General features: G+C 40.4%; 2 protein-coding genes across 2 annotated transcripts in view; one reads left to right on the top strand and one right to left on the bottom strand.

Moving 5' to 3' along the window:
* pald1a (phosphatase domain containing paladin 1a) overlaps positions 1-14,051 on the bottom strand; it is a 43,839-nt gene extending 29,788 nt beyond the window's left edge. Inside the window, exons 1-17 of the mRNA XM_053341303.1 lie at positions 13,865-14,051; positions 8,543-8,740; positions 8,237-8,342; positions 6,907-7,086; positions 6,300-6,464; positions 6,043-6,203; positions 5,320-5,395; positions 4,208-4,362; positions 3,972-4,068; positions 3,762-3,866; positions 3,282-3,377; positions 3,053-3,187; positions 2,674-2,790; positions 2,046-2,225; positions 1,716-1,913; positions 1,166-1,306; positions 965-1,036 (exon numbers count right to left, since the gene is read on the bottom strand). Of these exons, the coding sequence (XP_053197278.1) occupies positions 965-1,036; positions 1,166-1,306; positions 1,716-1,913; positions 2,046-2,225; positions 2,674-2,790; positions 3,053-3,187; positions 3,282-3,377; positions 3,762-3,866; positions 3,972-4,068; positions 4,208-4,362; positions 5,320-5,395; positions 6,043-6,203; positions 6,300-6,464; positions 6,907-7,086; positions 8,237-8,342; positions 8,543-8,727 (2,169 nt within the window). The 5' untranslated portion in view covers positions 8,728-8,740; positions 13,865-14,051. The remainder of the gene's footprint in view (positions 1-964; positions 1,037-1,165; positions 1,307-1,715; positions 1,914-2,045; positions 2,226-2,673; positions 2,791-3,052; positions 3,188-3,281; positions 3,378-3,761; positions 3,867-3,971; positions 4,069-4,207; positions 4,363-5,319; positions 5,396-6,042; positions 6,204-6,299; positions 6,465-6,906; positions 7,087-8,236; positions 8,343-8,542; positions 8,741-13,864) is intronic.
* Positions 14,052-22,318: 8,267 nt separating this feature from the next.
* On the top strand, positions 22,319-25,398 carry ndr2 (nodal-related 2). The gene is made up of 3 exons (XM_053341612.1): positions 22,319-22,586; positions 24,059-24,843; positions 25,246-25,398. Exons 1-3 carry the CDS (start codon positions 22,319-22,321, stop codon positions 25,396-25,398), a joined length of 1,206 nt encoding a protein of 401 aa, XP_053197587.1.
* The last annotated feature ends 1,377 nt before the right edge of the window (positions 25,399-26,775 follow it).

Raw genomic sequence — 26,775 nt, 5'->3', positions numbered from 1 at the left:
TTTTTACAAAAAGAGTGGTGCAATTAGGATTTTCAGTTATATATTCATATTTATATATATATGTAATTTAAGGAATTAATTGGAACCTCCGATATTCTTTTATTTAAGTTTGTTTTTGAGTTAAACTCATGTTGAGCTCCCTTTTTAAGAAAATCTTCATAGAGCTATTCAGCGCATTATATTTTCTTAAGATGCTGTGCACACCTGGCTATTGATTATCAGAGAAATATCTCTACCAGTTCAACACTAGAGGGAGGCTTATCTAACGCCACACCAGCTCCTCCGTCATCTAATGCTTTTGACCTCACATCCATAGCAACACCTTTTCTTTTGGCAGACAAAGTAATGGGGATGGCAACATCACACATCCTTCAGGCGCTGAATTGGAGGCAGACAAGGTTTCCGTGGCGACCGCTCTGTGTATCCCAGAAACTCTGCTGGCTGCGCTGTTGTGATTGGCATGTGGCATTGTGTGCCTGCAGAGCGCGGCCTCTTTCTGTGTGGTCATGTTTACAGTGTGGAGAACACGGCCAGCAGGTTCCAACCAACGATTCATTGTCACAACTCTGAATCAAGAAAAGACCCAGTAGTCATTCACAGCCAGCATTCACACCAGAGGAGGAAAGCTCTGGCTTTTGGCTTTGTTTGGACAAAGCTTCCATTCACAGGTGCAGAGTTATAAGTTAGAAAATGAAAAAAAGGCTGTGCTGTTCCCCTTTAACAAACAATTTTATAGTATGCGTTGTTTGTTTGGAGATTCAGGGGTTGCACTAATCTGTGTGTAGCAAACAATATTTATTTACAATAGCTGTACCGGTAGCAGTTCCCAGAATATGTTTTTCTATAATCTGTACTTCATTATGTGCTTTACTTTAAATGATGTACACTCTATAGTTGATTCAGCTGAAAAAGATTATAAGTGTTACAAGTAGGAGAAAGACATTGGATTTTAAAGCGTACACACCTCAAATTCTCCTTTTGTGTACTTGGCATCAGGAACACTCACAATCTCATCTTCAGCAAATTCTGGGAATCCCTGCAAGTGGAAAACACCAGTTTTTATGTTACATCATGGCCACATTTGATCATTTTTCAGTAAGTGCCATTTGGATATTTGAGGCCATAAATGAACACAGACTACAGAACATTCCAGGCAGTGTCTTACATTAAAGTGCCAGAGAGTAAGAACAGCGACGACCATGCCGGTCGTGGTCCTGCCTTTGCCGTTGGAGCAGTTGAAAACGAAGGCTGAGTGGGAGTCCTCAGCCAAGGTACTCTTCATGGCCTCCAACAGTTTATCCAAATCCTGAGGACAAAAAAGCACACACACTAAGTTCATGTACAAATACATATACACACAATAACTCTTCTATTTTACACATAATCTTAATTGACAAAAATATCACATGAACAAATATACATATTAAATGAAATAAATCTAAAAATGTATTGCTAAAGTCAACTGCTTTAAATAGATAATATCTGCACTTTCAAATGACAGTGAATCAGCATAAATAGTGTCTTAAGTAACAAAGATGATAAAACACAGCATTGTTGGTTAGGCTTGAGTGCCTGACAGTGAAACACTCACTGACTTACTAGTAACAGTAATGGTCCTAACCACTAGAGGGAGCACTATGCTTACTCATTTTCAACCCTCTGTATTCTAGCTCTGCACTTCATGCATGCATGTATTAGTGCATACACATCATTACCTCCTCCATGGGTGCGCTGCAGTCCGGCAGAGGGATGCGTTTGTAGACGAGACCCTGGTGGGAGCTTTTGTGCTGGTTGAAGATCTCCTGGACCGTCAGGCAGCTTTTAAACATCTTCATCTGTTTCTCCTGCTCCAGTGTCACCTCCAACCACTTCTGGGCTCTCAAGATCTCCTCCTTCAGAGACATCTCCAGTTTCTGCAGACCAGAGGGAACATGAGCACCCTTTCACTTCAAAAAAATTGAAGCTAGAGCTTAAGCTTGTAATTGGAAAGAACAGTCACTTTTGGCCATTAATTTTACAGCCGGACTAAACATAAATAACTTCACCTCTATTTGCTGAGGGTCTGATGATGGAATAGGAACATGCTGATCCAAGCACGAGGGCTCCCTTGGCATGAAAATCTGGCCATTCCCTTCTAACACCAGCTCCTCCTGTAGGTTGACCCACAACACGTGGCTGTGCTTCCTCTTCTCATCCGTCAGATGTGCCAGCACTGCTCCAGTAGCCTACAAACAGCAAGTTTAAGATTAGACGGCAAGACGCTGGATGTCCGGCTCCAGCATCCTGTGGTGGGCGAGCAAGTCTCTGTGAAATCACCATGAGTCATTCCTCAGTCTATTTGTATTCTCATGAATATTCATAACTGTGTGAGTGCAAATTGATAATGAATATAAATTTACATAATTTTCTATGATAACATGGAGAAAGTCCTAAATTTGCTAAATATAGAAAAAAAATGTTGGTTCTGAGCAACTTTTTAGAGAGATGTAAGCACAGGTTCTTCCTCTTTAAGTAGAAATTGTAGTCCATTAAAGTAACACTCAACAGAGAGGGTTTATTTCAACTCTCAAGTCTCTCAACATTATGGCTTAGACTTTTGTGAGTGATTACTGTCTCACTGGCAGAGTAAAAACATGTATTCATTTGATGACAGTGTGAGGGGATGTGTTAAACCTCTGATGTTGGCTGAGCCATTCCATAAACAGGCATCTTGGGCACTCGTCTGAAGTTGACTGCCTTCATCTCCTTCACTGTACTAAGCACGTCAGGAGCCAAGTACTCATCAGCCACCTGTGCAGACATAAGCAGTTACACATTACTCATAACAGATAATATATAGTGGATTTAAAGACACACGATTGTGTAAGAAAAGAGATAAGATTGGTATCATGTGTGGCGAGCTTTATCTGTATTACAAAAAGCAGCAGAGCCATGTGCGTGCAAGACTGAGCTTAACACTGAAATTAATCAACACCAATACGGTTTTAGTTCTGAATTTCAGATGTAATCAAATTCTGCTAGCCACAGCATTATGAGATAAAGACAAACTTGCCAGGACACGTGCTCCTCTGGTGATCAGCTCAGATGGGGCAGACAGCTCTGATAGGTCCATGCAGGCCAGCAACCTGTACAGCCACGTGTGGCAGCACATCCACTGGCTGAAGTTGGACACAAAGGCAAGAGGATACTGCAAGATACAACACAGGGTTATAACTATTATTATTTTCATGGCTTGTAATTTATTTCTGATTCATTTTCACTGTGCAAAATAAAACTTTTACCTGTTCATGAAGGTATGCGTTAAATACAATCAAGTAGAAGTAGCGCTCCAAGCTCTGCTTCGTTCTGTTGAGAAAGTAGTCTTTGGTACTGCTTCCCTAAAAGATGAACAAAAGCTTCAATATCTGTTCAAACTGGAGTTTCTTTACTTCTTAAGTGAGACACTTCAAGTAAACACATTTAAAGTCCCACAAATTTCCTGACAGACAGAATATTACGCCAGCAAATTCATCTCTTTTATCAGTTATGGTTATGAGTCACTCAAGTCCTGCATGAGCTCTTGAAGGCCATCCATCACTGAGGACTTTTAATGAGTCATTGTCATCCTTTGATTGCTGTGTCATTGCTGTTCTTTTTTAGCAGAACATAACTTCAGTGGCAGACGACGTTGGTAATCAAGAGCTATTTCCATCATGTTGTGCTGCATTTGAAGAGAAATGACAGGTTGCAACGTCACAACCAAAACAAAGAGTATTACCAACCTGAATTTGATAATCTTCTCCGATCCCTTCCAGCTTACTCTTGTTCTCGTATATTGCTTCTTTTATATTGTGCATTTCTGAACACAGAGTAATAGCCTGGTCAACCTGTTAGATTAAGAAAAGACATGACATGATGAGCTCGTTAGATTTACATTTGACATTGGTTTTAACAGTATAAATTAAGGTTGCAATGATGATTATCTACTTTACCTCTTCCATGACCTGCTGTCCATTAGGCAGCTTGTTGATCAGAGACTGGATGACCCTGAATAGTGGTTTGGGCTCTGACGCTGCTGCCTCCTCAACTCTGCAAAGAAAAATGTTAAATGAGTAATCAAAGAAATCTCAAAGCTATATTGTGAGACGGTATAATTAAACATGTAATCAGGTTTCATTTGTCACTTTTCTCTCAGTATTCCAGATGTGTTTCAGTGCAGAGTTCTTACTGAGGCGCCGGCTGTGAGTCACCCCTCAGGCGATTCATGACCAGTGTGCCCAGGATCATGGCAAGGTTGGTGCGACCGACGCCCACCTGGCAGCTGAAGAGCAGGGCAGGCAGCGGCCGCGACGCATCATGTCCCAGAGACAAGCTGGGGCTCTCCTGGAAGAACAAGCACATATAGAAGAGACTGTATCAGAGGTGTTATATAATTAAGTTATTAATGGCACATTATCATGATAGCAGTGCAAAAGATGTTCTTCTGAGCATGGTTTTGGTGATTTGAAAGCACAAAGATATGTCAAAACTGATCTAAATTAGGTTGAAAGGAGTTTTTAAGACTTAAGCCAAAACACAGTTTTAACCAGGAGACCTAAATGTTTTTCAAATCACCAAATCAGTGACCACTCAGTTATTATGTTAACATTTTAAAAATATGAGTTGAGAGGAGGAAAACTGGTGAGGTGATGGAACATCCTGGAAGGTATAATTGTACTGGCAAATATGAAGGAAGGAAGGATCCCTCGAATAAAACAATAAAAGGATGAACAAGTCCCACATTCCCACAAGTGAGAATGACAAAAAGTAAAGAGAATGGAAAGGACTCAGTAAAGCTGTGCTCAGTAAAACACAGTGCATAAAAAAAAAAAAAAAAAAAAAAAAAAAAAAAGGAACCACTTTCCAACCACAGGGAACTGGACCGGCTGCCACAAGTCAGTCCAAAAAAGGGAAAAACAAGAAGAAAAGAACATCCTGTGTGAGTGAAGGGCACGACGGAAACCAGACAGAGCGGATGACCAAAGAGCGGACATAATGTGAGCACAGACTGCCGGTTTTTTTTATAACTATCGCTCTTATAAGTGACATATAGCACAAGACAGTCAAAAGGCTACATGTGGATTAAAAAAAGCTGCTGTGACCTTCTCTCTACCTCAGTGACAAAGTCCAGATGCTCCACAATATTCCAGCCATGAATTATTTTAATGGCAGACCGAAACGAAATCACAGTAAATGTGACAACAGCATAGATATAATCCCACTGAGAAAAACAAGCACACCAAAAAAGGACAGTTTGATCGGTGGACTTGCACCATGATTGGCGTTTTTACTCGTGCTTACCCTGAGTATGCTTACAAACGCGTCAAAGTCTTCTTCTAACGGTGCTCCCTCCATCGGCAGTGGTAATCTGTAGTACCTGCAATACAATAAGATTGTTAGAGACAATTGAACCCGTGGCTGTGTTGTGTCAATAGCATCCTTATGTAGGTCACATTATACTGCACAGAAAGTAAGACTCGACAGCTGAGCCCTCTCATGTTGTGTTTACTAATCTTGTGAGTCTTCCGATACAAACTTCACCTCCTATAACAATCCGGAAAAGACGCTGAGTGAGGTCAGATTCATGGAAGACTGCTACTTGATCACTATGACCTCACGAATGATCTCACTAATTTTTCCTTTAACAATACACCACCTGGAATCAAACTATAATACAACATTTTGCTGCTTTCTTTTGACTAGGAAACTTGAGCCAGAGAAAAAAGGCTTCAGAGAATTACACGGGGGAATAATATATTAACTTGCCCTGGAAATGTCACGAGCAGCTCATGACATCTCAATAACGCTGACTCTACTGATCTGATTGCAAACAGGATGCTGCAGTCTTTAGCTTTTACACCCCCTTTATACTGAAAGGAGCAGGGAAACCAGCCTGTGCACAAACAAGCGCCACTATTTATAACCTGCCCTGCGTACTCTGCAACAGTCAGCCACACGTCGTTGCTGTCTTAACTGCTGATAGAGTTTAGGAGCTAGAGCCAATAAAGGAACAATGTAAACAACCTGTAGGCAGGCATGGTGAACATGGGTCTCTTATAGACCTCTTCAGTCACATGGATGTCCTCCTCGCACGTGATAGTGATCTTCTGTGGCTCATCTTTGAAGTACTCGATGTCGTTGTAGACGGAGAATATGTTTTCGTTGAGCTTGGCGAAGTCGTGGAGCTGTGGAGGAAGGAGGATAAGGGGGGTTTTCATTCCTCCATGTACTGTTTTGTGCTAAAACACACAGTAGGTGCTGAGTAACTACATGTTCATTACCTCCTTCCTGATGGTGAGCTCCAGGCTCTCCACCAGCTCCTCATTTTCCAGGCCGTGAAGATTCTCATGCAGGTTTTCCTTCCTCCTTGGGGTGTATGGCATAAAGTTGTCATCCTTGTGCAGGAAAACCACCGGCTCCTCTCTTACACAGAAGAATATAACCTCCTACAAAAACACAGCAAGATAGGAGTCAAATAATAGGGTTTTTAAGCAAATGGTTGCTGGCTGCCTCTACCAGCGACACCACTTCCAAGAGCAACTGGAAACAATCTGTCGTCATATAACATACAGTGCATGAGTAAGGAATTCAGAGAGGGCTGATGTATAATTTTGTCAATTTCTTTTCAATTACGGTCAGTTTCTAGCTGCTGTAAGCAGAGAGATTCATTTTCCACTGGTACACATGACCGCAACTTTCTGTTTGCTCAGTTCTACAATTCAGCCACAGCCTCGACTGAGCACTTGACTCCTCAAATATTTACTGACAACATGGCTAGAAAGAGGCCGGGCAGAGCTACACAGGGAAATAAAATCTACCAGTCAACCTATGTGAGCTTATGTGCATTGATTCAAAATACTACATGTGTACAAAGAACATGTCAGTGACCTCATGTCCTTGTGCCTGGAGCCTCTGGAGAACCTGTTTGAAGCCGTTCAGGCTCGGCTGACCCATCCCGTACAGAGGGTAGGATCCCTTGACTTGGCGGAAGTTGGGCGCACCGTAGCTGCCTGTGGTATTAAGGACGTCTGCCTTGCTGTACACATCCTGGACCATGAAGTACTCCCCCTGGAAAGCAGTGCAGCTGAATTTATCTGAGAGCATGACCCTGACATGTTAAAACATTTCCTCAGCTTACACTCAAGCATTTGTGAATTCTGTGGAGAAAACAGGTCATGTCAACACTAAGGCGGTCAGAGAAATCTGAAAAAGATGTTTACATCTGAAAATTGTTTTTTAATTAAGGTTTATGACATTTTATTTACATTCTCAGTTCGTCACCCACACTAAAAAAACAAAACAATTGAATAATGTGTTTTCCTTCAATCTTTTCCTCTTTTTGTTACCAAATGACAAACAGCATGAATGCAAAGGGACATTCTGGTTACTCTGTTGTCTCAGCGGGTTAAATCCCTACTGTGTCAACTCTTTCTCTCCAAGAGTTCTCATACTGTGCTTCAGTAGAGCTGAGAATGTCACAATTGGTCAAATTACTGACATGATACAACTAAACAAGTATTAAAAATCACTACTGTACTTAAATCATCAATAAAATCCCTCTGTTGGTATTTTAAATTGCCTGATAAACCATACGGATCACTGATAACACCTATAGAGCTGCAATAATTAGTTGATTAGTTGATCAACAGAAAATAAATTGCCAATTCATTGGGACAAAACAATACATCTTAGGTGGCATCTTGACCTTCGAAAAGTTGGTTTTTTGTGCCATTTTCTGTCAATTTATGAGGGATAGAGACAGAGATGGACTTAAGGTTGGCTTTTTAATATTTCTGATGCATAACACCATCCTGAGTCTTGTTGATATGTCCACATTCCAACATGAGGCTGATGTTTTCAGACTGATCCACACTTGAGCACAAAGAGACTAAAATAAAGCGTTTTTGTTCAAATTGCTGACAGATGTAAACAGAAGCTGTGGGCTACCACCGACAAAACACTGCATGCCTGAACGGTCGCAGCAGAGGTAACAGAGCAGATCAAAGCCCTGATAGGTGGGTGACAACATTCCTGTTTCAATAGCTACCCCTGATCATAAAACAGCGAATGACAATGTTCCTACGCCACTCCGCAATTTGGACATGTGAATGTGAAAAGAGCAGACATAAAGACAGGTGAGATGATTCCACGTTTTTCCGCAACAGTGCAGTGTCCTCTTGTACCTAACAGGGCGGGTGGTCCTGTATGTCGTCCTTACCTGTACCAGGTAGTGCTCGGGCATAGTGTCTGATATCCGGCCGACTTTGTAGTTGGTAGTCTTGAGGATGTCATCGTGAATCTGGAATTCCTGTCTGCAATTATACCTGCGAAAGAAAACACAACAGTAGGTCTGGATAGTACAGAGAGGTCAATTCAATTATCAGCTACTATTTGCCAGGCCCGGATTGACAAATGAGATGATAATGGGGGCAAACAATTCGGCTGGAGGGCGGGGGATGTCACCACAGTGATCAAAGAGGATTAACACCCAATTGTGAGAACGCGGATTCGGGGAGGGACTTACGTGATGACGACAGGTGCGACTTTGTTGGTGATAATGGACTTGGCCTTGTTGTTGTGGATGTTGACTGTCTGAAAGGGGCTCATGCTAAGAGACTGCCTGCTGTCGGCCATCCCGTTGCCATGGACGCTTTCAAGAGGTGATGCTACGGAAACAGGCTGTGGCGCGGCACTGGCAGTTGTACCCATGCTCCACAAGCAGCTGTGAATGACATCGCAGTGGACTCAGAAACAGGATGCAAACATACTCACACACCTAAAATAAAACCCTGCACACAGTGGCAGGATATTTGGGGAGTTTCTCACACTTACACTGTGAAGTAATTGAAAAAAGTTAGTTATAGTCAGTTATATTTTATAAAAAACCCCATGTTGAGAATGTTCACATTTTAACGTGTGTTAATTAGAGAGCTTTAGAGGTACTGGTTGGCTGGCATTGTTACCTTTGAACATTGCATTTCCATGCTTACTGTTAAGATAAAGCTAAACTAAGCTAATCAGCTGCCGGTTGTAGCTTCAAATTGAACGGACAAATATGAACCAGTGGTATCAGTCTCAGAGTAATTCCTTTAAACTATAAACCTTTAAATCATAAAGTATAAATAGAAGTTACTTACACTCGAAATAATGTCAAACTGCTTTCAATATTATTTATTTCATGAAAACGTATATATTAAACTTGTTTTATGTCTCAATGCAATAATATATAAACTAATAACTAGAGCAGAAGTGATTCTTTAAAGAGAGATACAGCATGCAAGAGTTCTCTGTCAAGAGCTCAAAATCCCTCTTCCAGGCTTACTCTGCACTCATTACACATTACAGTCACTATTAATTTCATATCTCTGTGATTTAATCATGGTGGCAGGGGATTACAGCTGAGTGTGACAGTATTTATATCTTAATCACACAACCTGATATGGAGGGCTGAGTCCCCCCCCACGCAAGCCAGCCACAGGTTTCAAGCAAACCTCCTCCCCTCTGAATAAACAGTGAGCTCTGCACCGTGCTCTGCAGATAAACAAACTCGTCTTCCGACATCAGTCAGTGTGAGAAACCACACGGCTCCTCAACATCACTTGTTACACGCAGAGGGTCAAGAACTAACCATCTCCCAGAGTACACAAACACACACAGACTCGACAAAAGACACACAGGAACACACATAAAACCTATAAAAGCAGCAAAGTATGTCGCCCAATACAAAATCCAGCAGCACAGTGAAGAGCAAAGAGTACAGAATCAATCCAACATAAAAAATCTACTTGATGTGACACAGCGGAGGGGTATGGCAGGGCTGTCTGCTGCGGCCTGAGCTCAAAGCACCTCTGTGTGATCTCCAGCTTCGAAAAAGAGTGGACTCTCATTCTGCACAGAGGCTGTGTGGGGAGAGAAGTGCCGGGTGACTCACCGCTACTCTCCTCTTTGTTGCGTCTGGAGCTGAGTGGGCAGGTCAACCTTGTACAGAGAGACCTTTTTGATTCAGTGGAGATATTCTCTTCTCAAAAAATCACAACAGGTAAGACCATAACATTTTGATTTGGTTTTTTTTTACTTTGTCTTCTTGTATAGTTCATAAAAACACTGGGGATAAAGCCTGGAAAATCTCACAGCTTGAATGATTGCATGATTTTGGGTAGGTAAAGATGAAGAGTAAAAAAAGAGGCAGAACCTCTACCCAAGTTCCATAAAAGGAAGCTAGATTTTTCAAGAATACTGTGCTCCCGTTGCCCAAATCTATTTAGAGTCCTCAGCACATACCAAAAGCATCTCCGTTGCCATGATTTTGTGACTACCACAAGAAAAACAACAAAACGCCCTCCAACATTGCAACAATCCAACAAAAATCAGATATCTTACGAGTGAGATGGGGAGCGATTTGTACTCCCAGACCCCTTTCTGTGCTGCTTGTTGTCCGCCATGGTCCAAAAGGAGTGTGAGAACTTGGCATCACATCCAAAAAAGAAAATCTTCCTCTTTTGAATCCCTTCGCCCACCCACCCCCTCCAGTTGGTGGGAAACACCCCTTGCCAAAGCTCAAAGTGGCCAGTCTCTTGGCACTGAGCGAAAACTTCTGGAGCTTTCAAGCAGCGTCCTCCTAGCTCTCGTTCCTATCTACTGTCTGATGTTAAGAGAGTAGATTCATGCTAGAGTCTCAAATCTCTGCGGAGGGGACTGGGGGAAGCAGTGGTACATCTGGCAGCCAGATGGCTTAAGTTCAGCTGCCTTTCACAGGGACAGGCTTTGCACAAAGACGACACAGTTGACTCTTGTACTGTACAGCGAGCAGTACAAAGGAACAGATGATAAGTCAATTAATCGATCAACGCAAAAAGATATCTACAACAATTTGATCAATTGTTGATCAATGGTTTAAGTCCTTTACTAGATCCAGGCTCTAAAAGGTGAGGATGTATATTCTCTATTTTATAAAACTGAAAATGTATATATATTTTTTTGTTGTTGATCAAAAACAGGCAAACAATAGGTAAAATATGACACGCGTAAGATTTAAGAAGTCCTCTGTGTCTCCTTGGCTTCCTATTGGGACTGAAAGCACAACTTACAGTCTGTGCATTCCTCACAGTAAATGGCATTTACACAGCAAACCCTTTTCAATCTCTGTCACTTTAAGGACATTTAATCAGTAGGTTTCCTTTACCCACCACCACAGTCATGCATGATAATATGCATGTTCCTATGCGGCTCGGTCCAAGGCCATAAAAAAACTGACAACAGATTCTTTCATTATCCTCTTCCACTCCTAGAACTTCCTCTACCTTATCCCATGTGGTGTTGTTATTTGTAAAATGAGGCTAACTGACACTTCCTGGCAGACGCTCGCAGGCCTCCAAAGGAAACGTGACATTATTGATGCTACAGCAGCACATATTGCCACTCGCTCACTGAAACTGGAACATCAGAAACCCTCATCTGTCTTACCGTATAAGATGTCACCTGTGATGCAAGACCATGGTGCAGACACACATTCACATGGAAGTCCCCGCTACATGCTCGGCACATCAGCCACACTGATTTCAGCATGGCAAGGCCTGGTCTGGCGGGCGGGCAGGCAGGCAGTCGGGGCGGAGGCCTGAGTAGAAATAGCCCTCAGTCATAAACATCCTCCTGGAGAACCAATCAAGGCAACTCATCAGGGAGGCTGTTTATCCCACACGTCAGCCAGAGTAGTGTCACACTGCTCATGAGGCCAATAAAATCACAACATAAACTCACATTTCCTCTGACAATGTGGGGAAAGATTCAACAAAACTATTCCTGTAAAAAAAAAAAAAGAAAATAAAGATGATCTTGAGTTCACCTTTGTTTGTTTATGACACTGCCACCAAGGCTGTAAACAGTCAGCCAAAGTTTGCCAAAGACACTAATATTCAAATTCACTGCTGGCACAGTAAGACCATGGAAACTGGAGCCTCCTGCCAGCCTACCAGCATTGCTCCATTCAGGGCTGCCCCATTTAAATTCAGCCGGTGTCCCAACTATGCTGTAGCAACGTCTTCAGACAAAAGAGCCCAAGTGCAGACAGGAAAGAGTGTGCAGCTGCAGGATGCATCTGTTGGTGGCCCAAGGAAGGATGCAGAGCGCTCTTCATTCACAAGAGATGCAAGGGTTCAAGAGAGATGGGTATCATTTTGTAACGCTCAGGAGATCTTTCAACACAACTTCCCATATCGAGACTGAGAAGAGGGCTGAGAGGCGTGGCAGCAAGGACCACAGAAAAAGACCAAATTTGGAGCAATTTGCATATTTAACATTGGTGACATTACTCGTTTTTGGTCAAGGATCTTGGGAATTTCTGGGCTCCATGGAGATCACTCATTCAGTCTGACAATGTAGAGTCTGAAAGCTTCTTTGGCTTCACAAAGCCAAACATAACATCAGCTGCGGTTGCATGATGCACTTGCGGGTTATAAATTCTACAACAGCACCCAATTAATTTATACTTTTATTGGTTTTGAGTGTAAAAAGAACCTGACTTCTTATAAAGGTCTGGAGAATTCCAATCCCAGCATTATTTACAGCAATGACACCTTGTCACAATATATCAGCCCACCAAACCAATGAGTACAAGCCAGTCACACACACCCTCAGGCAAAGGAAGTTCATGCACACCTTGACAGGAAATGCTTAGTGGTACTCTCCGAAACTTCCTCCCTGCAGCTGTATACATATTTCACCAATGAGGTTAAGGGTTACATGCAGGCGTGACTCCACAGGACATTGCTAGTTCCTGAGCTAAATATCAGTGCTGTGCGGAAATGAGCTCAGTGCTTCCTCTGCAGAAAATCTTTTTTGTTTCCCCCTAAACTGTTCCAAAGATCTCATTGTGAATTTGTCAGCTTACACTTCTCATGTTTGCTTTTACCAAAATAAAAATCACTAACAGCCTGTTTAGAAACAGACTGGGGCCAAATAAAAAGGAAGCCATGCGGTGCATTGTTCAAAGACGCAATTTCCAAATCTGATCAAGCTGACCAAAATAGCGCTTGCACAGCAAGAAAGATGGTACAGATTAACAAACACAACACACAAAATAACGGGAAAACAACTGAGTGAATGACTTTTTTCTAGTAAAAGCAGCAAATCAACTGTAATGAGTGCAAAAAAAACAAAACTATGCGACGGCATGAATATGACATAAATCATGTGACTAACCTTTAGCCTTCTACATTCTTGCTTTCATCATAGCCTGACATTGAGCTGCTAAAAAGGGTGTGCAAATCTATTTTTAAAACCCCTGTCTGTAATTTATGTAATTTCAAGATGGCAATTTTATTCCCCTATGATTTCAAGGCTGAAGTAATGTGGCTTTCATTTTTTCTCAACCCCGAGCGTCTGACCACAATATTCTGTCAGCACCGCCATGCCAACTGACAGCATTTTCATTTGTCAACGCCTTCAGGAACTTCTCCGCGGACAGATCTTACCCTGATTTGTTAACAGTTAAGTTTTGCATGCCCCTCACATTGAACGGTAAACTTCCGTGTGTGCAAACAAATCTTGATTTAGCAGCTGCAGTCTCTAAGTTAGCGAATGATGTTTGAATCAAACAAGCACTGGTCCTCTGGTGCAAGAATGAGAGCTGATAAACACTTCAGAGGAGAGCCTAGGCATCACATGCCATGAAGAATGTAATCCATTTAGCTATGTGAATACCAGACATGACAGGTTATTATAACAGGCTATGTTGAACCAATGGATATCTCTACTATCACGGTCTTTGGAGGCATACCAATAGTGATTACAAGCCTGCAGCCGGACTCAAGTATCATAACATAGAGAACGTAAAGTCTCACAACTGTACCTGACATTCAGCTGTGCAGTCCACCATCCGAGAGGTGCTCGAGTCTCCAAGCAATACAGTGAAAAACCAAAACAATAGTGGATTTAATTATAGCCAAAATGACAGTCCTCCGGCAGGCAAAGGCACCGGTCTCAGTCAAACATCCTCGCTGGCATCTCTCTGCAATCTGTGAGGCAATCTCTCTCTCTCTCTCTCTGCCCACTGATCACAGTACGTCTCGCATCATCAGCGCGTCCTTATAAAGCGAGTCAAAGAACGTGTCCTTCAATGAGGATAGATCCCAAACAAACACTCAGCAGGAGAGGGGAGACAGCAGAGGTGAGGAGTGGGCGGGGAAGGGGGACATAGCTCTCCGTGTGAGGCTCAGATGGGTGACGGCATACCCCCTTGTTGGCTTCTTGTTACTTTTTTGTATGCAGCCCCTGTGCATGAGGTGCAAGGCTGGCCGGGATTTGTGTGTGCATGTGTGTGTGTATGCGTGTGTGTGTGTGTGTATGTATGCGTGGGGATGTGTAAAGAGGATGTGGAGGCGGACCCAGAGAGGCTTACTCATCATCCAGTTCACTATCCAATCACTATCAGAGCCTCCTGGTAGCACAATTCCTCCCACACATGGCAGACCTTTTAACAACTGTCTCAAACATAAATTAAGCCTTCAGTTATCCAACTTCTTACAATCAGCCGCAGCCCTCACTGTCACAATGTAATGCTGACCTGCCAGTGGGCTGACGATCAATAAGAGGGCAGCAACTGCATACAGATGACATCACGTAAGCCTAATTCACTACGATGCTCTAATTACTCCATTCATTAGCAGTTAACACAAACCATGTTGAAAGCAAACAGACTTACAGCTGGGCAAATACTTGAAGATTTAAGCTCGAGCTTCAGCTGCAAAGGGCTGTGTGCTCTACCTCTTGCAATCGTAACCCTGAGGTCAGACTCATCATATGCTGAGTGTCCCATTTCATCCTGAGGGCTGTATGAAGCAAGAACAAAGCCAATAGTGTCCAGTGGTGTTAGATCTACAGAGGCATAAATGTACACAAGAAAATGACTAATTCTGCGTATGACAACATTATTCCAGCTAAAAGAAGAGAACAAAACAATCATCCAAATCAGATTTATCTTCACAGCGGCTGCCTGTGAGAATATTTTCTTATAAAACTATGTGTAATCAGTACTCTGTCACACAACATAATGTCCTAATTAAACTCATTTGCACAAGTGGCGAGTGGTTTCGAGATATGGATGTTAAATCGACTGCTGCCACACCTGTTCCTTCCTTCCTGTAGCAACGCAGGCCAAGACTCTGATGTTGTTGCCGCGCCGAAACATGTGAAACAACACCCTCCCATCAAGCTTCAGTGCATGAATGAATCAGTGCGGTGAGTCAATCATAAACATGATTTCTGTTTTCCTGGGTGATTTTGTACTAGCAAAAACCAAGAAGTAGTCTGGAAGAAGTCAAGACAGTTATATGAAATTAAGCACCATAAAAAGCTAGTTAAAGTTAATCAAAACTCTCAATTCCCTCATTTCCTTCCATTTTATGGTGATAAAATAGAGTATGAAAAGGATATCTGCTGTGACAGATTGAGAGAAACATCCTCTCTGCTGAGAGTCCCAACAGTGAAGAGGAGTGCACGGCTAATATCACCTGTCTGTCCAAATCCTTTCTCTGGCCTGGTGTCTGTCTAAAACCTTTAAAATCCAATTTGTTAAAAACCATATAACAGCAATAGGAAAGGACAAGATAGTACAGGAAATGATTTCACCTGAGCCAGAGTTCAGCTCCCACAAGTAGTATGAACATAATAATAGTGACATGAATTAAAAGCACCCCAAGGAACACGTTTTGGGGGAAATGTTCAGTTGAGTTCAAATATGACACCTTGTGGTAAAATGTATCCACTGCACCCCAACGTGTACACAAAACTTCTAGGGGACACACATGTTCATTATCTCATAACAACTATTTCAACTCCAAACAGCTGCTCACAGCAATCACACTTTCAAAATCTGTTACAAAAGAAAAAATAGTCCTTCTATTTTCTAAAAGGACGCCTGGGTGTTGAGTGGGAGTTTCATAAAAGAAACCCCACATCTTAAAAAGGACCCATGTTTTGAATTTATCCATATCCCGTCAATATCTACTACCTCCCATGAATACTTTTTAATAAAGCAAAGACTGACAAAATTCACAAGAGAAAATTAGCACATTTTTTAAGTTGAGCCTTGGAGGAGTAAAGTTCTTGTTCAAGATAACACAAGAACAAATTGCTCAATCAATGTATGCTCCGGGTGTCCATTCATCGAGGAGTTTCTTGCTCTCACGATTGATTAATTGTGATGTTCACGGTTTGATCTATGTTCTCAGTTGTCAAGAGCCAGTTTCTATCTTCCCCCAGGTTGTAAGGAAAAGTGATATGAACAGAGGAGACTGATCCCAGCTGGACGGGCCAAAGCAAACAAAAGCCGGACTATAATACATCAAAGGGTATCATGTACTTGGTCTTACTGCACTATGTCATACTTTTTATTACACGTAAAAGCAGGAATGAAGATGTCTTGGTGCTTTTTTATAAGTGTAGATCATAACATACCATTACATTACCATAACATTCTAGATGATGAGAAAATGCTTTTGCACTGACTGATTATAATCAGTGACATACTTAAAAAGAAATTCAAAATGAGCTGATGGCAACATATTCCATATCCAACATTGTATGTTTGAGCATAGAAGTTCATTCTTGTCCTTTGGAAACTGTACATGTGACAAAATATTCCAAGTTTAAAGGTTCGCTTACTAACATAGTATGATGTTCTTCACAGGAAAAACTAGTCAGAGGACTTTTTTAAAACTGTTGTGAAATAAGGAAGCACTCAAAAAAACAGGAACTACCCAAAATAAGGAATTCCACAACTTGGTAACATTACTGTAAAATACATAATTTAGTGGCTTAAATTCATATTTTACACTTACACCTACCTTACAGCTACTATGTGTCAAAAATGTTTTCAGTATTGGTATATTCATTGCTTGCTGAAGATGAAGCAAATGTTATTAAAAAAAAAAAAAAAAAAAAGTAAAGCTGGGAAACGGGTTGAAGTGTGACCTTGATATGTAGCACAATCTGATTACACTCATTTATATCATATGAGTACATGTTCAGACACGTAGGCAATTTTGGAGATCACGGAAAATGCAAGAAATTACAACCACAAATTATCACTTCTTGAAAATGTGATTGTATCAATGTGTTTGCCTGATTAAGCATCAACTGGACCAGGTCATGATTCACACAACTTTTTGTTTTTCATCACCGCCTGCGACCATATTATTGACTTTATGTAGTGCACAAAACAGTGTACTACATGAAGTGAATTGTCAAAGATCAATAGACTACACTAAAACTCTTGAACTTGGCTCTTAGCTCCAGGATCTTCCCCAATATTTGGAACCAAAACTGGCAACGCTGCCCCAAAACAGTGTAGACAAATTTGACCCCAGTAACTACCATGGGATCTGAGTCAACAGCAACCTTGGGAAAATCCTCTGTATGATCATAAAACATCTCTAAAAAAAGCCTTTGATTCCATTTGTTTCAAGGGTCTGCTGTATAAACTGTTAGAAAATGGTGTTGGGGGGGAAAAACCCATGACCTCATTAACTCAACATACACAAACAACAAGTGTACTGTCAAGATCGGCAAAAAACACACACACTTCCTTCCCCATAGCCGGAGGGTCAGACAAGGATGCAGCTTGAGTCTGACCCACTTCAACATATACATCAATGAACTGGCGAGGGCACCAAAACAGTCTGCAGCACCCAGCATCATCCTAGCAGACACTACAGAAGTCAAATGTCTACTGTTTATAGATGATCTGGTGCTCCTGTCTCCAACAAAAGAAAGGCTACAACAGAGCCTTAATCGTCAAGCACCAATTCTCCCAGACCAGGGCCTTGACAGTGAATCTAACAAAGTCAAAAATGATGGTATTCCAAAAAAGACCCCGTCTCCAAAACCACAGATATAAATTATTTTCAGAAATCATTGCTCTGAAGCACACAAAAAACTATACCTACCTCAGCTTAAACATCAGCACCACTAACTTCAACTAAGCTGTGAACAACCAGAGAGACAAGGGAGGAGGGATGTTTACGCAATCAAAAGGAACATCAAGTTGGCAATCCCAATTCAAAATCTGGCTTAAAATATTGGGCACTGTTACAGAACCTATTCCTATTCATTGTTGCAAAGTCTGGGGTCCACTTGCCAACCAAGATTTTATAAAATGGTAAAAACACCAAATTGCAACTCTGCATGTAGAATTCTACAAATCCATTCTCTGCATCTGACGGAAAACTCCAATTAAGTCATGGAAAGCAGAATTAAGACAATATCCACTAATTGTAAAAATTGAAAAAAAGAGCATTTGAGTTTTATAAAGACAAAAAAGGAAGTGACTTTAACATGCACCATAACAAAGCCATTGCCTACAGAGAGACCCTACAGAGACGCCCCCTCAGCCAGCTGGTCCTGGGACTCAGCAGAGCCCCGACACAGAAATCCCATTAGACTAAACCAAATTCTAAGAAAACAAGTTGACACATTGGAAAGAATCAACTAAAAACCAGAGAAAACTGAAATGCTATTTGCCCCAAAACATAGAATATTCATTGGTAGGTTACCTGACCACTGTAACCGATCCAAAAATAAGGAAATCCTCAAGGACATACAGACTCAGTGAGTGCAGCCTTAGTGTGGAGAGAGGCTTCCACAAGCAGACCTGGCTGCCCAAAGAAGACAGACCGTACACCCACTGCACACAGCAGGAGGTAGAAACACAGCTGCACTTTGTAACCACCTGCCTACATGTGGTACGAAGACATCAGAGACATACGCCACCCACAGATGACAACCACCCAAAAAACACTTTGAATACATAGCTAGTAACAAAAACTTCCATATCTGCTAGGAGAAATAAAGCAATGTGCAAACACAGCAGCAAGATTTGTGACCAGATAAGGCCTTCAAATGAAATAAAACCACCATGAAGACTATCAATCACCTGTGAACTCCTACACTAACCATTTATAGTGTGTTCATCTACCTAAAAATATCTCTGAATACATGAATTAAAGAAAATTGTTGCATTGATTAAATACTGTTGTCACTTATTTGTATTTTTTCACTGAATTCCACATTTTTCTATTTTAAGTTTTTTTTTCTTATATTAGTATTTTTAACAGAAAAATCACAATTATACAACAATGTAGGCCTATATTTATTTTTTTTGCTATTTTTATTTCACACATGCTTTGGCAATGTAAACGTCACTTTCCCATGCCAATAAAGCCCCTTTGAATTGAATTGAATTGAATGTCAATTTCCTTTAATGTTGTCAGCTACTTGTTAAACATGAAAGGGGTGGGTGAGGGTATATAAGACACCCCTAATCTCCCAGGACAGGAATTTGTCATTAGTCAGCCTAAAGCACCCCTGGGTGTTGAGTGGGGGGTGATTTCAACTTGCTCAAAGAAACCCCAAAATCCATGTTTTGAGTTTATCAATATCTCCTATCACCACGCATAAATACTTTTTAATAAAGCAAAGCCTCTGACAACATTTCACAAGAGAAAATTAGCAACTTTTTTAAGTTGAGCCTGGGAGGAGTAAAGTTCCCGTTCAAGATAACACAAAGACAAATTGCTCAATCAATGTATGATCCGGGTGTCCATTCATCGAGGAGTTTCTTGCTCTCACGATTGATTAATTGTGATGTTCACGGTTTGATCTATGTTCTCAGTTGTCAAGAGCCAGTTTCTATCTTCCCCCAGGTTGTAAGGAAAAATGATATGAACAGAGGAGACTGATCCCAGCTGGACGGGCTAAAGCAAACAAAAGCCCGGACCATGATACATCAAAGGGTATCATGTGCTTTGTCTTACTGCACTATGTCATACTTTTTATTACATGTAAAAACAGGAATTAACATGTCTTGGTGCTTTTTATAATTGTTGATCATGAATTTGGACATTCAAGACAATTAGAAAAGTACTTATGCACTGACGGATTAAATCTTAAATATATATTAGTTTTGCATTCAATGACAACAAACTACATAATATCCATATTTGAGCATTGAAGTTGACCTTTGGGAATTGTATATGTGACAAAATAATCTAAATTAAAAAAGGTCAACTTGTTAGTTTTTGAGAGCCATATCTTACGGGACAATCTTGAAATCTTTTTGAGTTGTTGTGAAATAAGGAAACTCTTTAAAAAAAACAGGAAAACTACCCCAAACAAAGACTTCCACAAACTGGTCAATTAGTTTTTCCTATTTTCTACAAGCTACAATATCTCAATACATTCACTGCTGGCAGAAGATGAGGCAAATGTTATAAAAAAATAAAAAGATGAGAAAAAGTGTTTAAGTATTAGACTTTAATAATGCAGCATAATCTGATTACACTAATTTATATCATGTGTTATGGCTGCAAGCTACAGATTATAGAAAATGCAAATGTGTGATAGATCTATTTTTAAAGACAACAGAAGCAGAAATTATAGTCTAATTTTCTGAAAATGTTATATTGTTGATTGTTTCTTTGTGTTTGCCTGATTATGAGCATCAACTGGAGGTCATTGTTAAGGCAAATTTTGTTTTTCCATCACCGCCTGCTACTCCATGCAGTGCACAAAACAGTGCAGGCATGGGGAGTTGGGGGTGCCAAGCACATGTAAGCCCCATTATCCCCACACAGTCTTTGCATCATGAAAACATCTTTAACTGTTTCAGTATTGTCAGACTGCTCTGCCCTAGACCATTACAATGCATCATTAATTAAAGAAGGTATTCAGAAACTGTGAGACTCTTTGCATCCAAAAGGGCATGGATGTTAACTTTTAGGCAGCCGTGGCTCGTGCAACAACAACCGTAAACTTTAAAGCTACTCACCATCTCAGCACACGGTGCGTGAAAAACCGTAAATCTGTTGAGGAAACATGTTTTCAGAGCTCGGTTTGTCCGTTGAACAGGATGTAGCCGAAGTGTACCGCTTTCTGTTTAAACCCCTGCAAAAACATCCATTGATTTATTTTTGTCCTTTCTCGGTAAATTTACGAGGAAAAGGATTTCGCCATGCGATTAGAGACGGACAGCGCATGCGCAGCCTTGCAGCCCACCTCGGATGCTTTCTTCAAGTCTGTAATCACAATATTAGGATATTAACTTTATAATATCTATTATTGAGCCTCATGGCATAGTATGAGATGTAAGTTAATGATGTTCTACATGTTAAATATCCACTTGGAAAAATACAGGGTATAGTTTATGTTATTATGCAAATTATCAGCCACTTAAAGTTTATAGGAACATCTATATTACTGAAAAATGAATGAAAAATGCAAAAACGTATATAAAAAAAAGGTAAAATCAGTTAATACTTAATTATTGACCACAGGCATGCTACATTCCTATAATCTGTAGCCTATAAATATTAAGTGGACCTCCTGTTTCCTTTTTCATTCTTATTCTACTGTGTAGGTCAATGTTAGGTTTTCATTGATCTTATATTATGCTGTGGAGCCTCATCTTATCGTAGCTTTTAGTTACTTCATTCGTCTTCTATTTTTATTTCGAACATGTAAAAAACAGATAAAAACCAAACAGGAATAACCAAAAAAATGAAATTAATAAATGAAGATACTAGTATAGCCTACACTTACTTATTTCTACTTTTTTCTCAACTACTCGTCCATAAACTCATATATATAGAACAGCTATCACAATTACATCTATAACCCAATGCACTTTATAAACAATCCCAAATATCCACCAAGTGTCAATAAAATGAAACTTTTTTTTATTTTTTATCTTAATGTCCTTATGATCTGGAGCACACTTAAATTGATATTAACCTACAGTTACACAACATACGCTTAAAACAAGTATAGGAGATAAATTGCAAAAGGTCATAAGAAGATATATTATACTAACTATGATATATAATGCTGATATTAGTAAATGTATGGGTTTATGTTAATGTTTGCAGTGTTTCATTAGTCTGTGTCTAATAACCATAGTAGCCCAATGGGTCTCCCGATTGTCCATTTCAGACTACCTTACACTATGGGAAAGCCTAACAATTAGTGTAAGCCAAATAGCTGAAACAATTAGTCCACGGATGGGGAATCAGCCTGCAGGAGCCTGAAGAACATGTCGCAAACAAAAAGTTGTGCTTCTTGTAAACACGCACCCAGGCGCCTCATTACCAACTGAATGAATGATGAGCTGTCAGGTAACAAGTCTTGAGGACGCATGTCAATTTCCTTTAATGTTCTCAGCTACTTGTTAAACATGAAAGGGGGTGGGTGAGGGTATATAAGACACCCCTAATCTCCCAGTAGAGGAATTTGTCATTAACCGGCCTAAAACATGCGCTCATTGGGAGCTCTGAGCGTGGCGCTGCACGCATCTCTGCTGGTGCTGCTGGCTCAGGGGATTCATAAAGCCAGAGATGGAGTTTATATGAGATCGCTGCATCGTTTATCTCTGATGGACCGATCAACCGGGTATCACCTACCTACCTATATGGTCCATCTCTACAGGAATTTCAAGTCAAACTTTTCCAAACCTACTACGGATATTATGGAGCAAGATGCCGCAAAGCAAGCAGACACCGTGAAGAGTGTGATGGCTAAAGGTAAGATTTGAGTTTATTATATTCTCCTAAAATGCTTGAATTAATTGAGATGATAGTAGATGTAAATGCCAGGGAGAAAAAAGTGTATATATTTGAAAGATTTTGTGGTTAGAGTCACTTCTCTCATCTAATTTTGAAAGACTCTCTGAAATATTAGGATTATTCTGGCTCAAGTGTTGTCCTGTCAAAGCTGCGTGCCAGACGACCTCAGAGGGTTTCAATCCACATCCCTCTCATTGGGTGAATAACCATGCAGGATCAGCGTGTGAAAAGGCCGGATTTCTGTCTAATTCTCAAAGCAAACCTCTTTTTTCTTAAATAGGTGATGTTGATTAGATATCTCGCCAGACATCCCCCTATACAAATCTCTTGTCAAGTCAAATCAACAACTTCCCTTAGTTCTTTTTCACACTTGGCTTGATTAGATTAGAGCTCGGGATTTCGGTGGCACAAGTAGCCAACAGAGGACAAGCCCTCCCTGCTGCTGAACCCAATTTCACATCGCTGCTAGGTGTTAGAGTTATTACCTAGGCTATTTGTTTGACTGAGGATATGCAGAAGCCACAAGAAGCAGACATGTGTTAAATGATTGGTTTCGGCTCGGTGTCTGGTCTGAGTGGATTAATAGCGAGGGTGGTTTTGCACTTTTGATCAACAGTCTAGCTAAATAGGCCAATGCACTGGACGATACAGATGTTAGATGTTTAACATGCTTTAATCCTTTAGATTAATTTGAACCACACCTGTTCATTGAATCACAATTGCCCCCATTCACAGCTATGGGTGCAGCCCAGTCACTAACAAATCTGACTGGATTATTTTTTGAAAGCCTTACATACTGCTTTAATAGCTGAAATCTCCATCAATCATCAATCATCAACCATCAATTTATATTAATGGTTGACAAAAAATGGAAATGTTCCCTTTTTTTGTCCACATTGCAAAACAAGATGATTGAGCTGACAGGTGCCCTAAACCACAATAATTACCCCAACACTTGCATATATTATATACCATATATTTTATATGATAGAGATTGATATATTAGTTCTGGAGTATGGATGCATATTAACATTTTAAAATATATTTATTTACAGAAAGTTGTTGGTGACATTTCAGGCAATACATTTTTGTTTTTTGTTTCACAGCAGTACCACCATGTAGGTGGGGAAAAAAATATTCTATAATGGTATCGGTAACTTTAAAATATATAGTAAATAAGATAGTATTACATCACTGAAAGCGATGAGCTCAAATGACCTAATTTTAAACAATATAACATCTATTGTGGTGTAACATTTTCAAACATGTTGGCTGTTACTTTTTCAACAACAGGTGGATCTCAGCTGGAAAGCTCACTGGCACATTAACGTGTCATCATATGAGCATCACATATTAGTCATGAGTTTTATACAAATCTCTGTTTAACCGCTTGCCAAATTATGAAAATATTTTTCTTTTCACTGTGTTAGGTTTGGTGTACAGACATAGGCGCTGGGTGGCGACCTTTGACCTTCACGCCTTGCTGGCCGACACACAGATCCAGGCAGCAGAGCTGAGAATCAAGCTTCCTCGGACATCGAGTGCTTCCAACATCTCTGTGGAGGTCTATCACCAGAACGGCCAGACGTGCCATACGCACAAAAGCTGCCAAGAACAGCAGCTGGTGGGTATGCTCACTGAATCGTCACTGGTCACTTCATCACAGAGCTGGAAAGTGTTCAACATGACAAGTCCTCTCTTGAGCTGGCTCAGGCAGAGATCGACAGCAAGAATCCGACACAAGCGAGTGTCAAGAAGAAGGAAAGCGGTGAAGACAAAGAGAGGCCTGTCGCTTCCTGATCAGCCGATCCATGTGGCGAGCTCCAGAAGAGAGCAGGATGTGAGTGACCGGGCCTTGTTGGTTGTCTTCTCGCACACTGGCTCTGATGAAAACTCAAAGGCCAAAGCAAGCTTACTCCAAACAGCTGAACAATCCAAGTTCTTGTCTCCCGCTGAAATCAAAAAGAACCACTGGCCAAAGAGACGCAGGAGCAAACGGGGTCAGAGAGAGCAAACAGCGAGAAGCCCACACATGTCCAGAAAAGGGAGTGAAAAACCTCTTTGTCGCAGAGTCGACCTGCATGTAGACTTTAATCAAATTGGCTGGGGGTCCTGGATCATCTTTCCTAAAAGATATAATGCCTACCGCTGTGAAGGGTCCTGCCCCGGTCCTCTGGGAGAAGATCTAAATCCAACAAATCATGCATATATGCAGGTAAGTGACGCAGCCTGTTTATACATGAAGTAGAGAGTAATGTTTAAGAAGTAATTGTTGAGATATTTGCAAGTATAATTCACACAACCTGGAACTGTCCAACTAAGTGTCTAACTTAAGAACGAAAGATCAATCTCAATGGTCTACTGCAGAAATTACACTTATAACTAGGTACGAATGATAACTGATAATGATATAATAATACAAATAAATTCATGAATGATGCTAATTGTGGACACTCTGCTGACCTAGGAAAACATTTCAGTCCAAAAAACAACTTAAAGATACAAACTTGGAACATTATTTGCTTTATTAACAGAGAAGTTGTATGTTGAGACTGGAATTATCTCTTATTCTACTGCAAGATAATAAAATCCTCTGTTTTGTCTTTTCTTTTTCCAGAGTTTACTGAAACATTACCACCCTGACAGAGTGGCATCGCCCTGCTGTACCCCCACCAGAATGAGTCCATTAAGCATGTTGTACTATGAGAATGGAGAAATGCTCCTTCAACATCACGAAGACATGATTGTGGATGAGTGTGGCTGCCAGTGAGAGCTATAACCGCCTCAAAGTGGTCTGTGCAGCACAAAAATGCTGCACAGAGGCAACCGTTTTCTAAAAAATAAATAAATACACTTAGCCAGACGGGAAAAGAAAGCTCTTTGATATTTGTCACTGTGCACTGTAAGGTTTTAGCTGATCTGTGTGCGGTGATAGGATTTGAATTTGTTACGTGAGCTCTGGTTTGTAAGGAGAACATTGTTATTTAAAGATGTGCTGAAATACAAACACAACAATAGCATCCAGCTGTGTGCGGCTTTCACAATCAAATATACAAGTTTTTCCCCTTAATTTATCAATTTCATCAATGTAAACATGAAATGGCAATGTTGTTGAATATTCCAGCACTGTTTTTATTGTACTCTACCATTTATGTAACTGTAAATTAATGTATATGTATTGTAAATATTAAAAAAATGTATTTATGTACAAATCACAAATGGATTATGTATTTTGTTATATGTTTATATAACTTGAACTTATATAATATGGCCTATGCATGAGTTTCATCCAAGCTTATCTCTCCGTAAACACTACTCAATACTTTTTTTAAGTATCAGAAACTGTACATTCAAAATACAGAAAGCATTAATTGTCTGCTCAGATTTGTAATTTTGTTCAATTATTGACTGATCAGATATTTCCTGATTGCCAATTTTAGGCTATTTTAAGTTCTTGAACAGCTGCTTTTATTTGACAGCTAATGATTGAGTGTGTCTTTTAAATGAAATGAAATGGGTTTTGTAGAAAAATATGACTGTTTTTTCCAAAACAGTATTGATTTGGTCAGTCCTGAAACTCAGGTAGTGGCACAAGAATGGAAACATGTCACATAATTCCTTGCTTAATAGCACAGTTTTCGTGTCCGGTATGATATGGTTTATTCTGTCATACAACAATATCCTATGCTTGCAAGCACAGGATTGCACACACAATACATGTCCCTACTCAAATAACTGGCAAAGTTAACTACTATGTGATACAAAAGAACTGACACACCAAGAGAGGTGGACTTTTCTAGTTTACTGTTTCAGCTATCAACAAGCGAGTCATAGCCAAACTCGCCTCATGTTCACTAATTCAAAATAAAGCATTGCAGAGCACAGGGATATCTAGCAAACACTGTAAAGTGACAGTTAGTTGTAACAATGCTAAACTATTCTTTTAAAGCTGGAGAGCTCATTGTATTCAAATCCTTTGAAAAATACACTGACTAACCAGGAATTTTCATAACTATGACAGTGGTCAAACAGTGAGTTAGTTGGTCAGGACTGGAAGGTAAGACAACATTTAACTTGATCATGTCAATTTAGGATAAATACAGAAAAAAATGTTTAATTATTATTCAAAATATATGTTGAGATATTG

This window comes from Scomber japonicus, chromosome 20 (assembly GCF_027409825.1).
Source record: "Scomber japonicus isolate fScoJap1 chromosome 20, fScoJap1.pri, whole genome shotgun sequence".
In the NCBI taxonomy this organism is placed as follows: Eukaryota; Metazoa; Chordata; class Actinopteri; order Scombriformes; family Scombridae; genus Scomber; species Scomber japonicus.
This window is presented reverse-complemented; position numbering and strand designations above follow the sequence as displayed.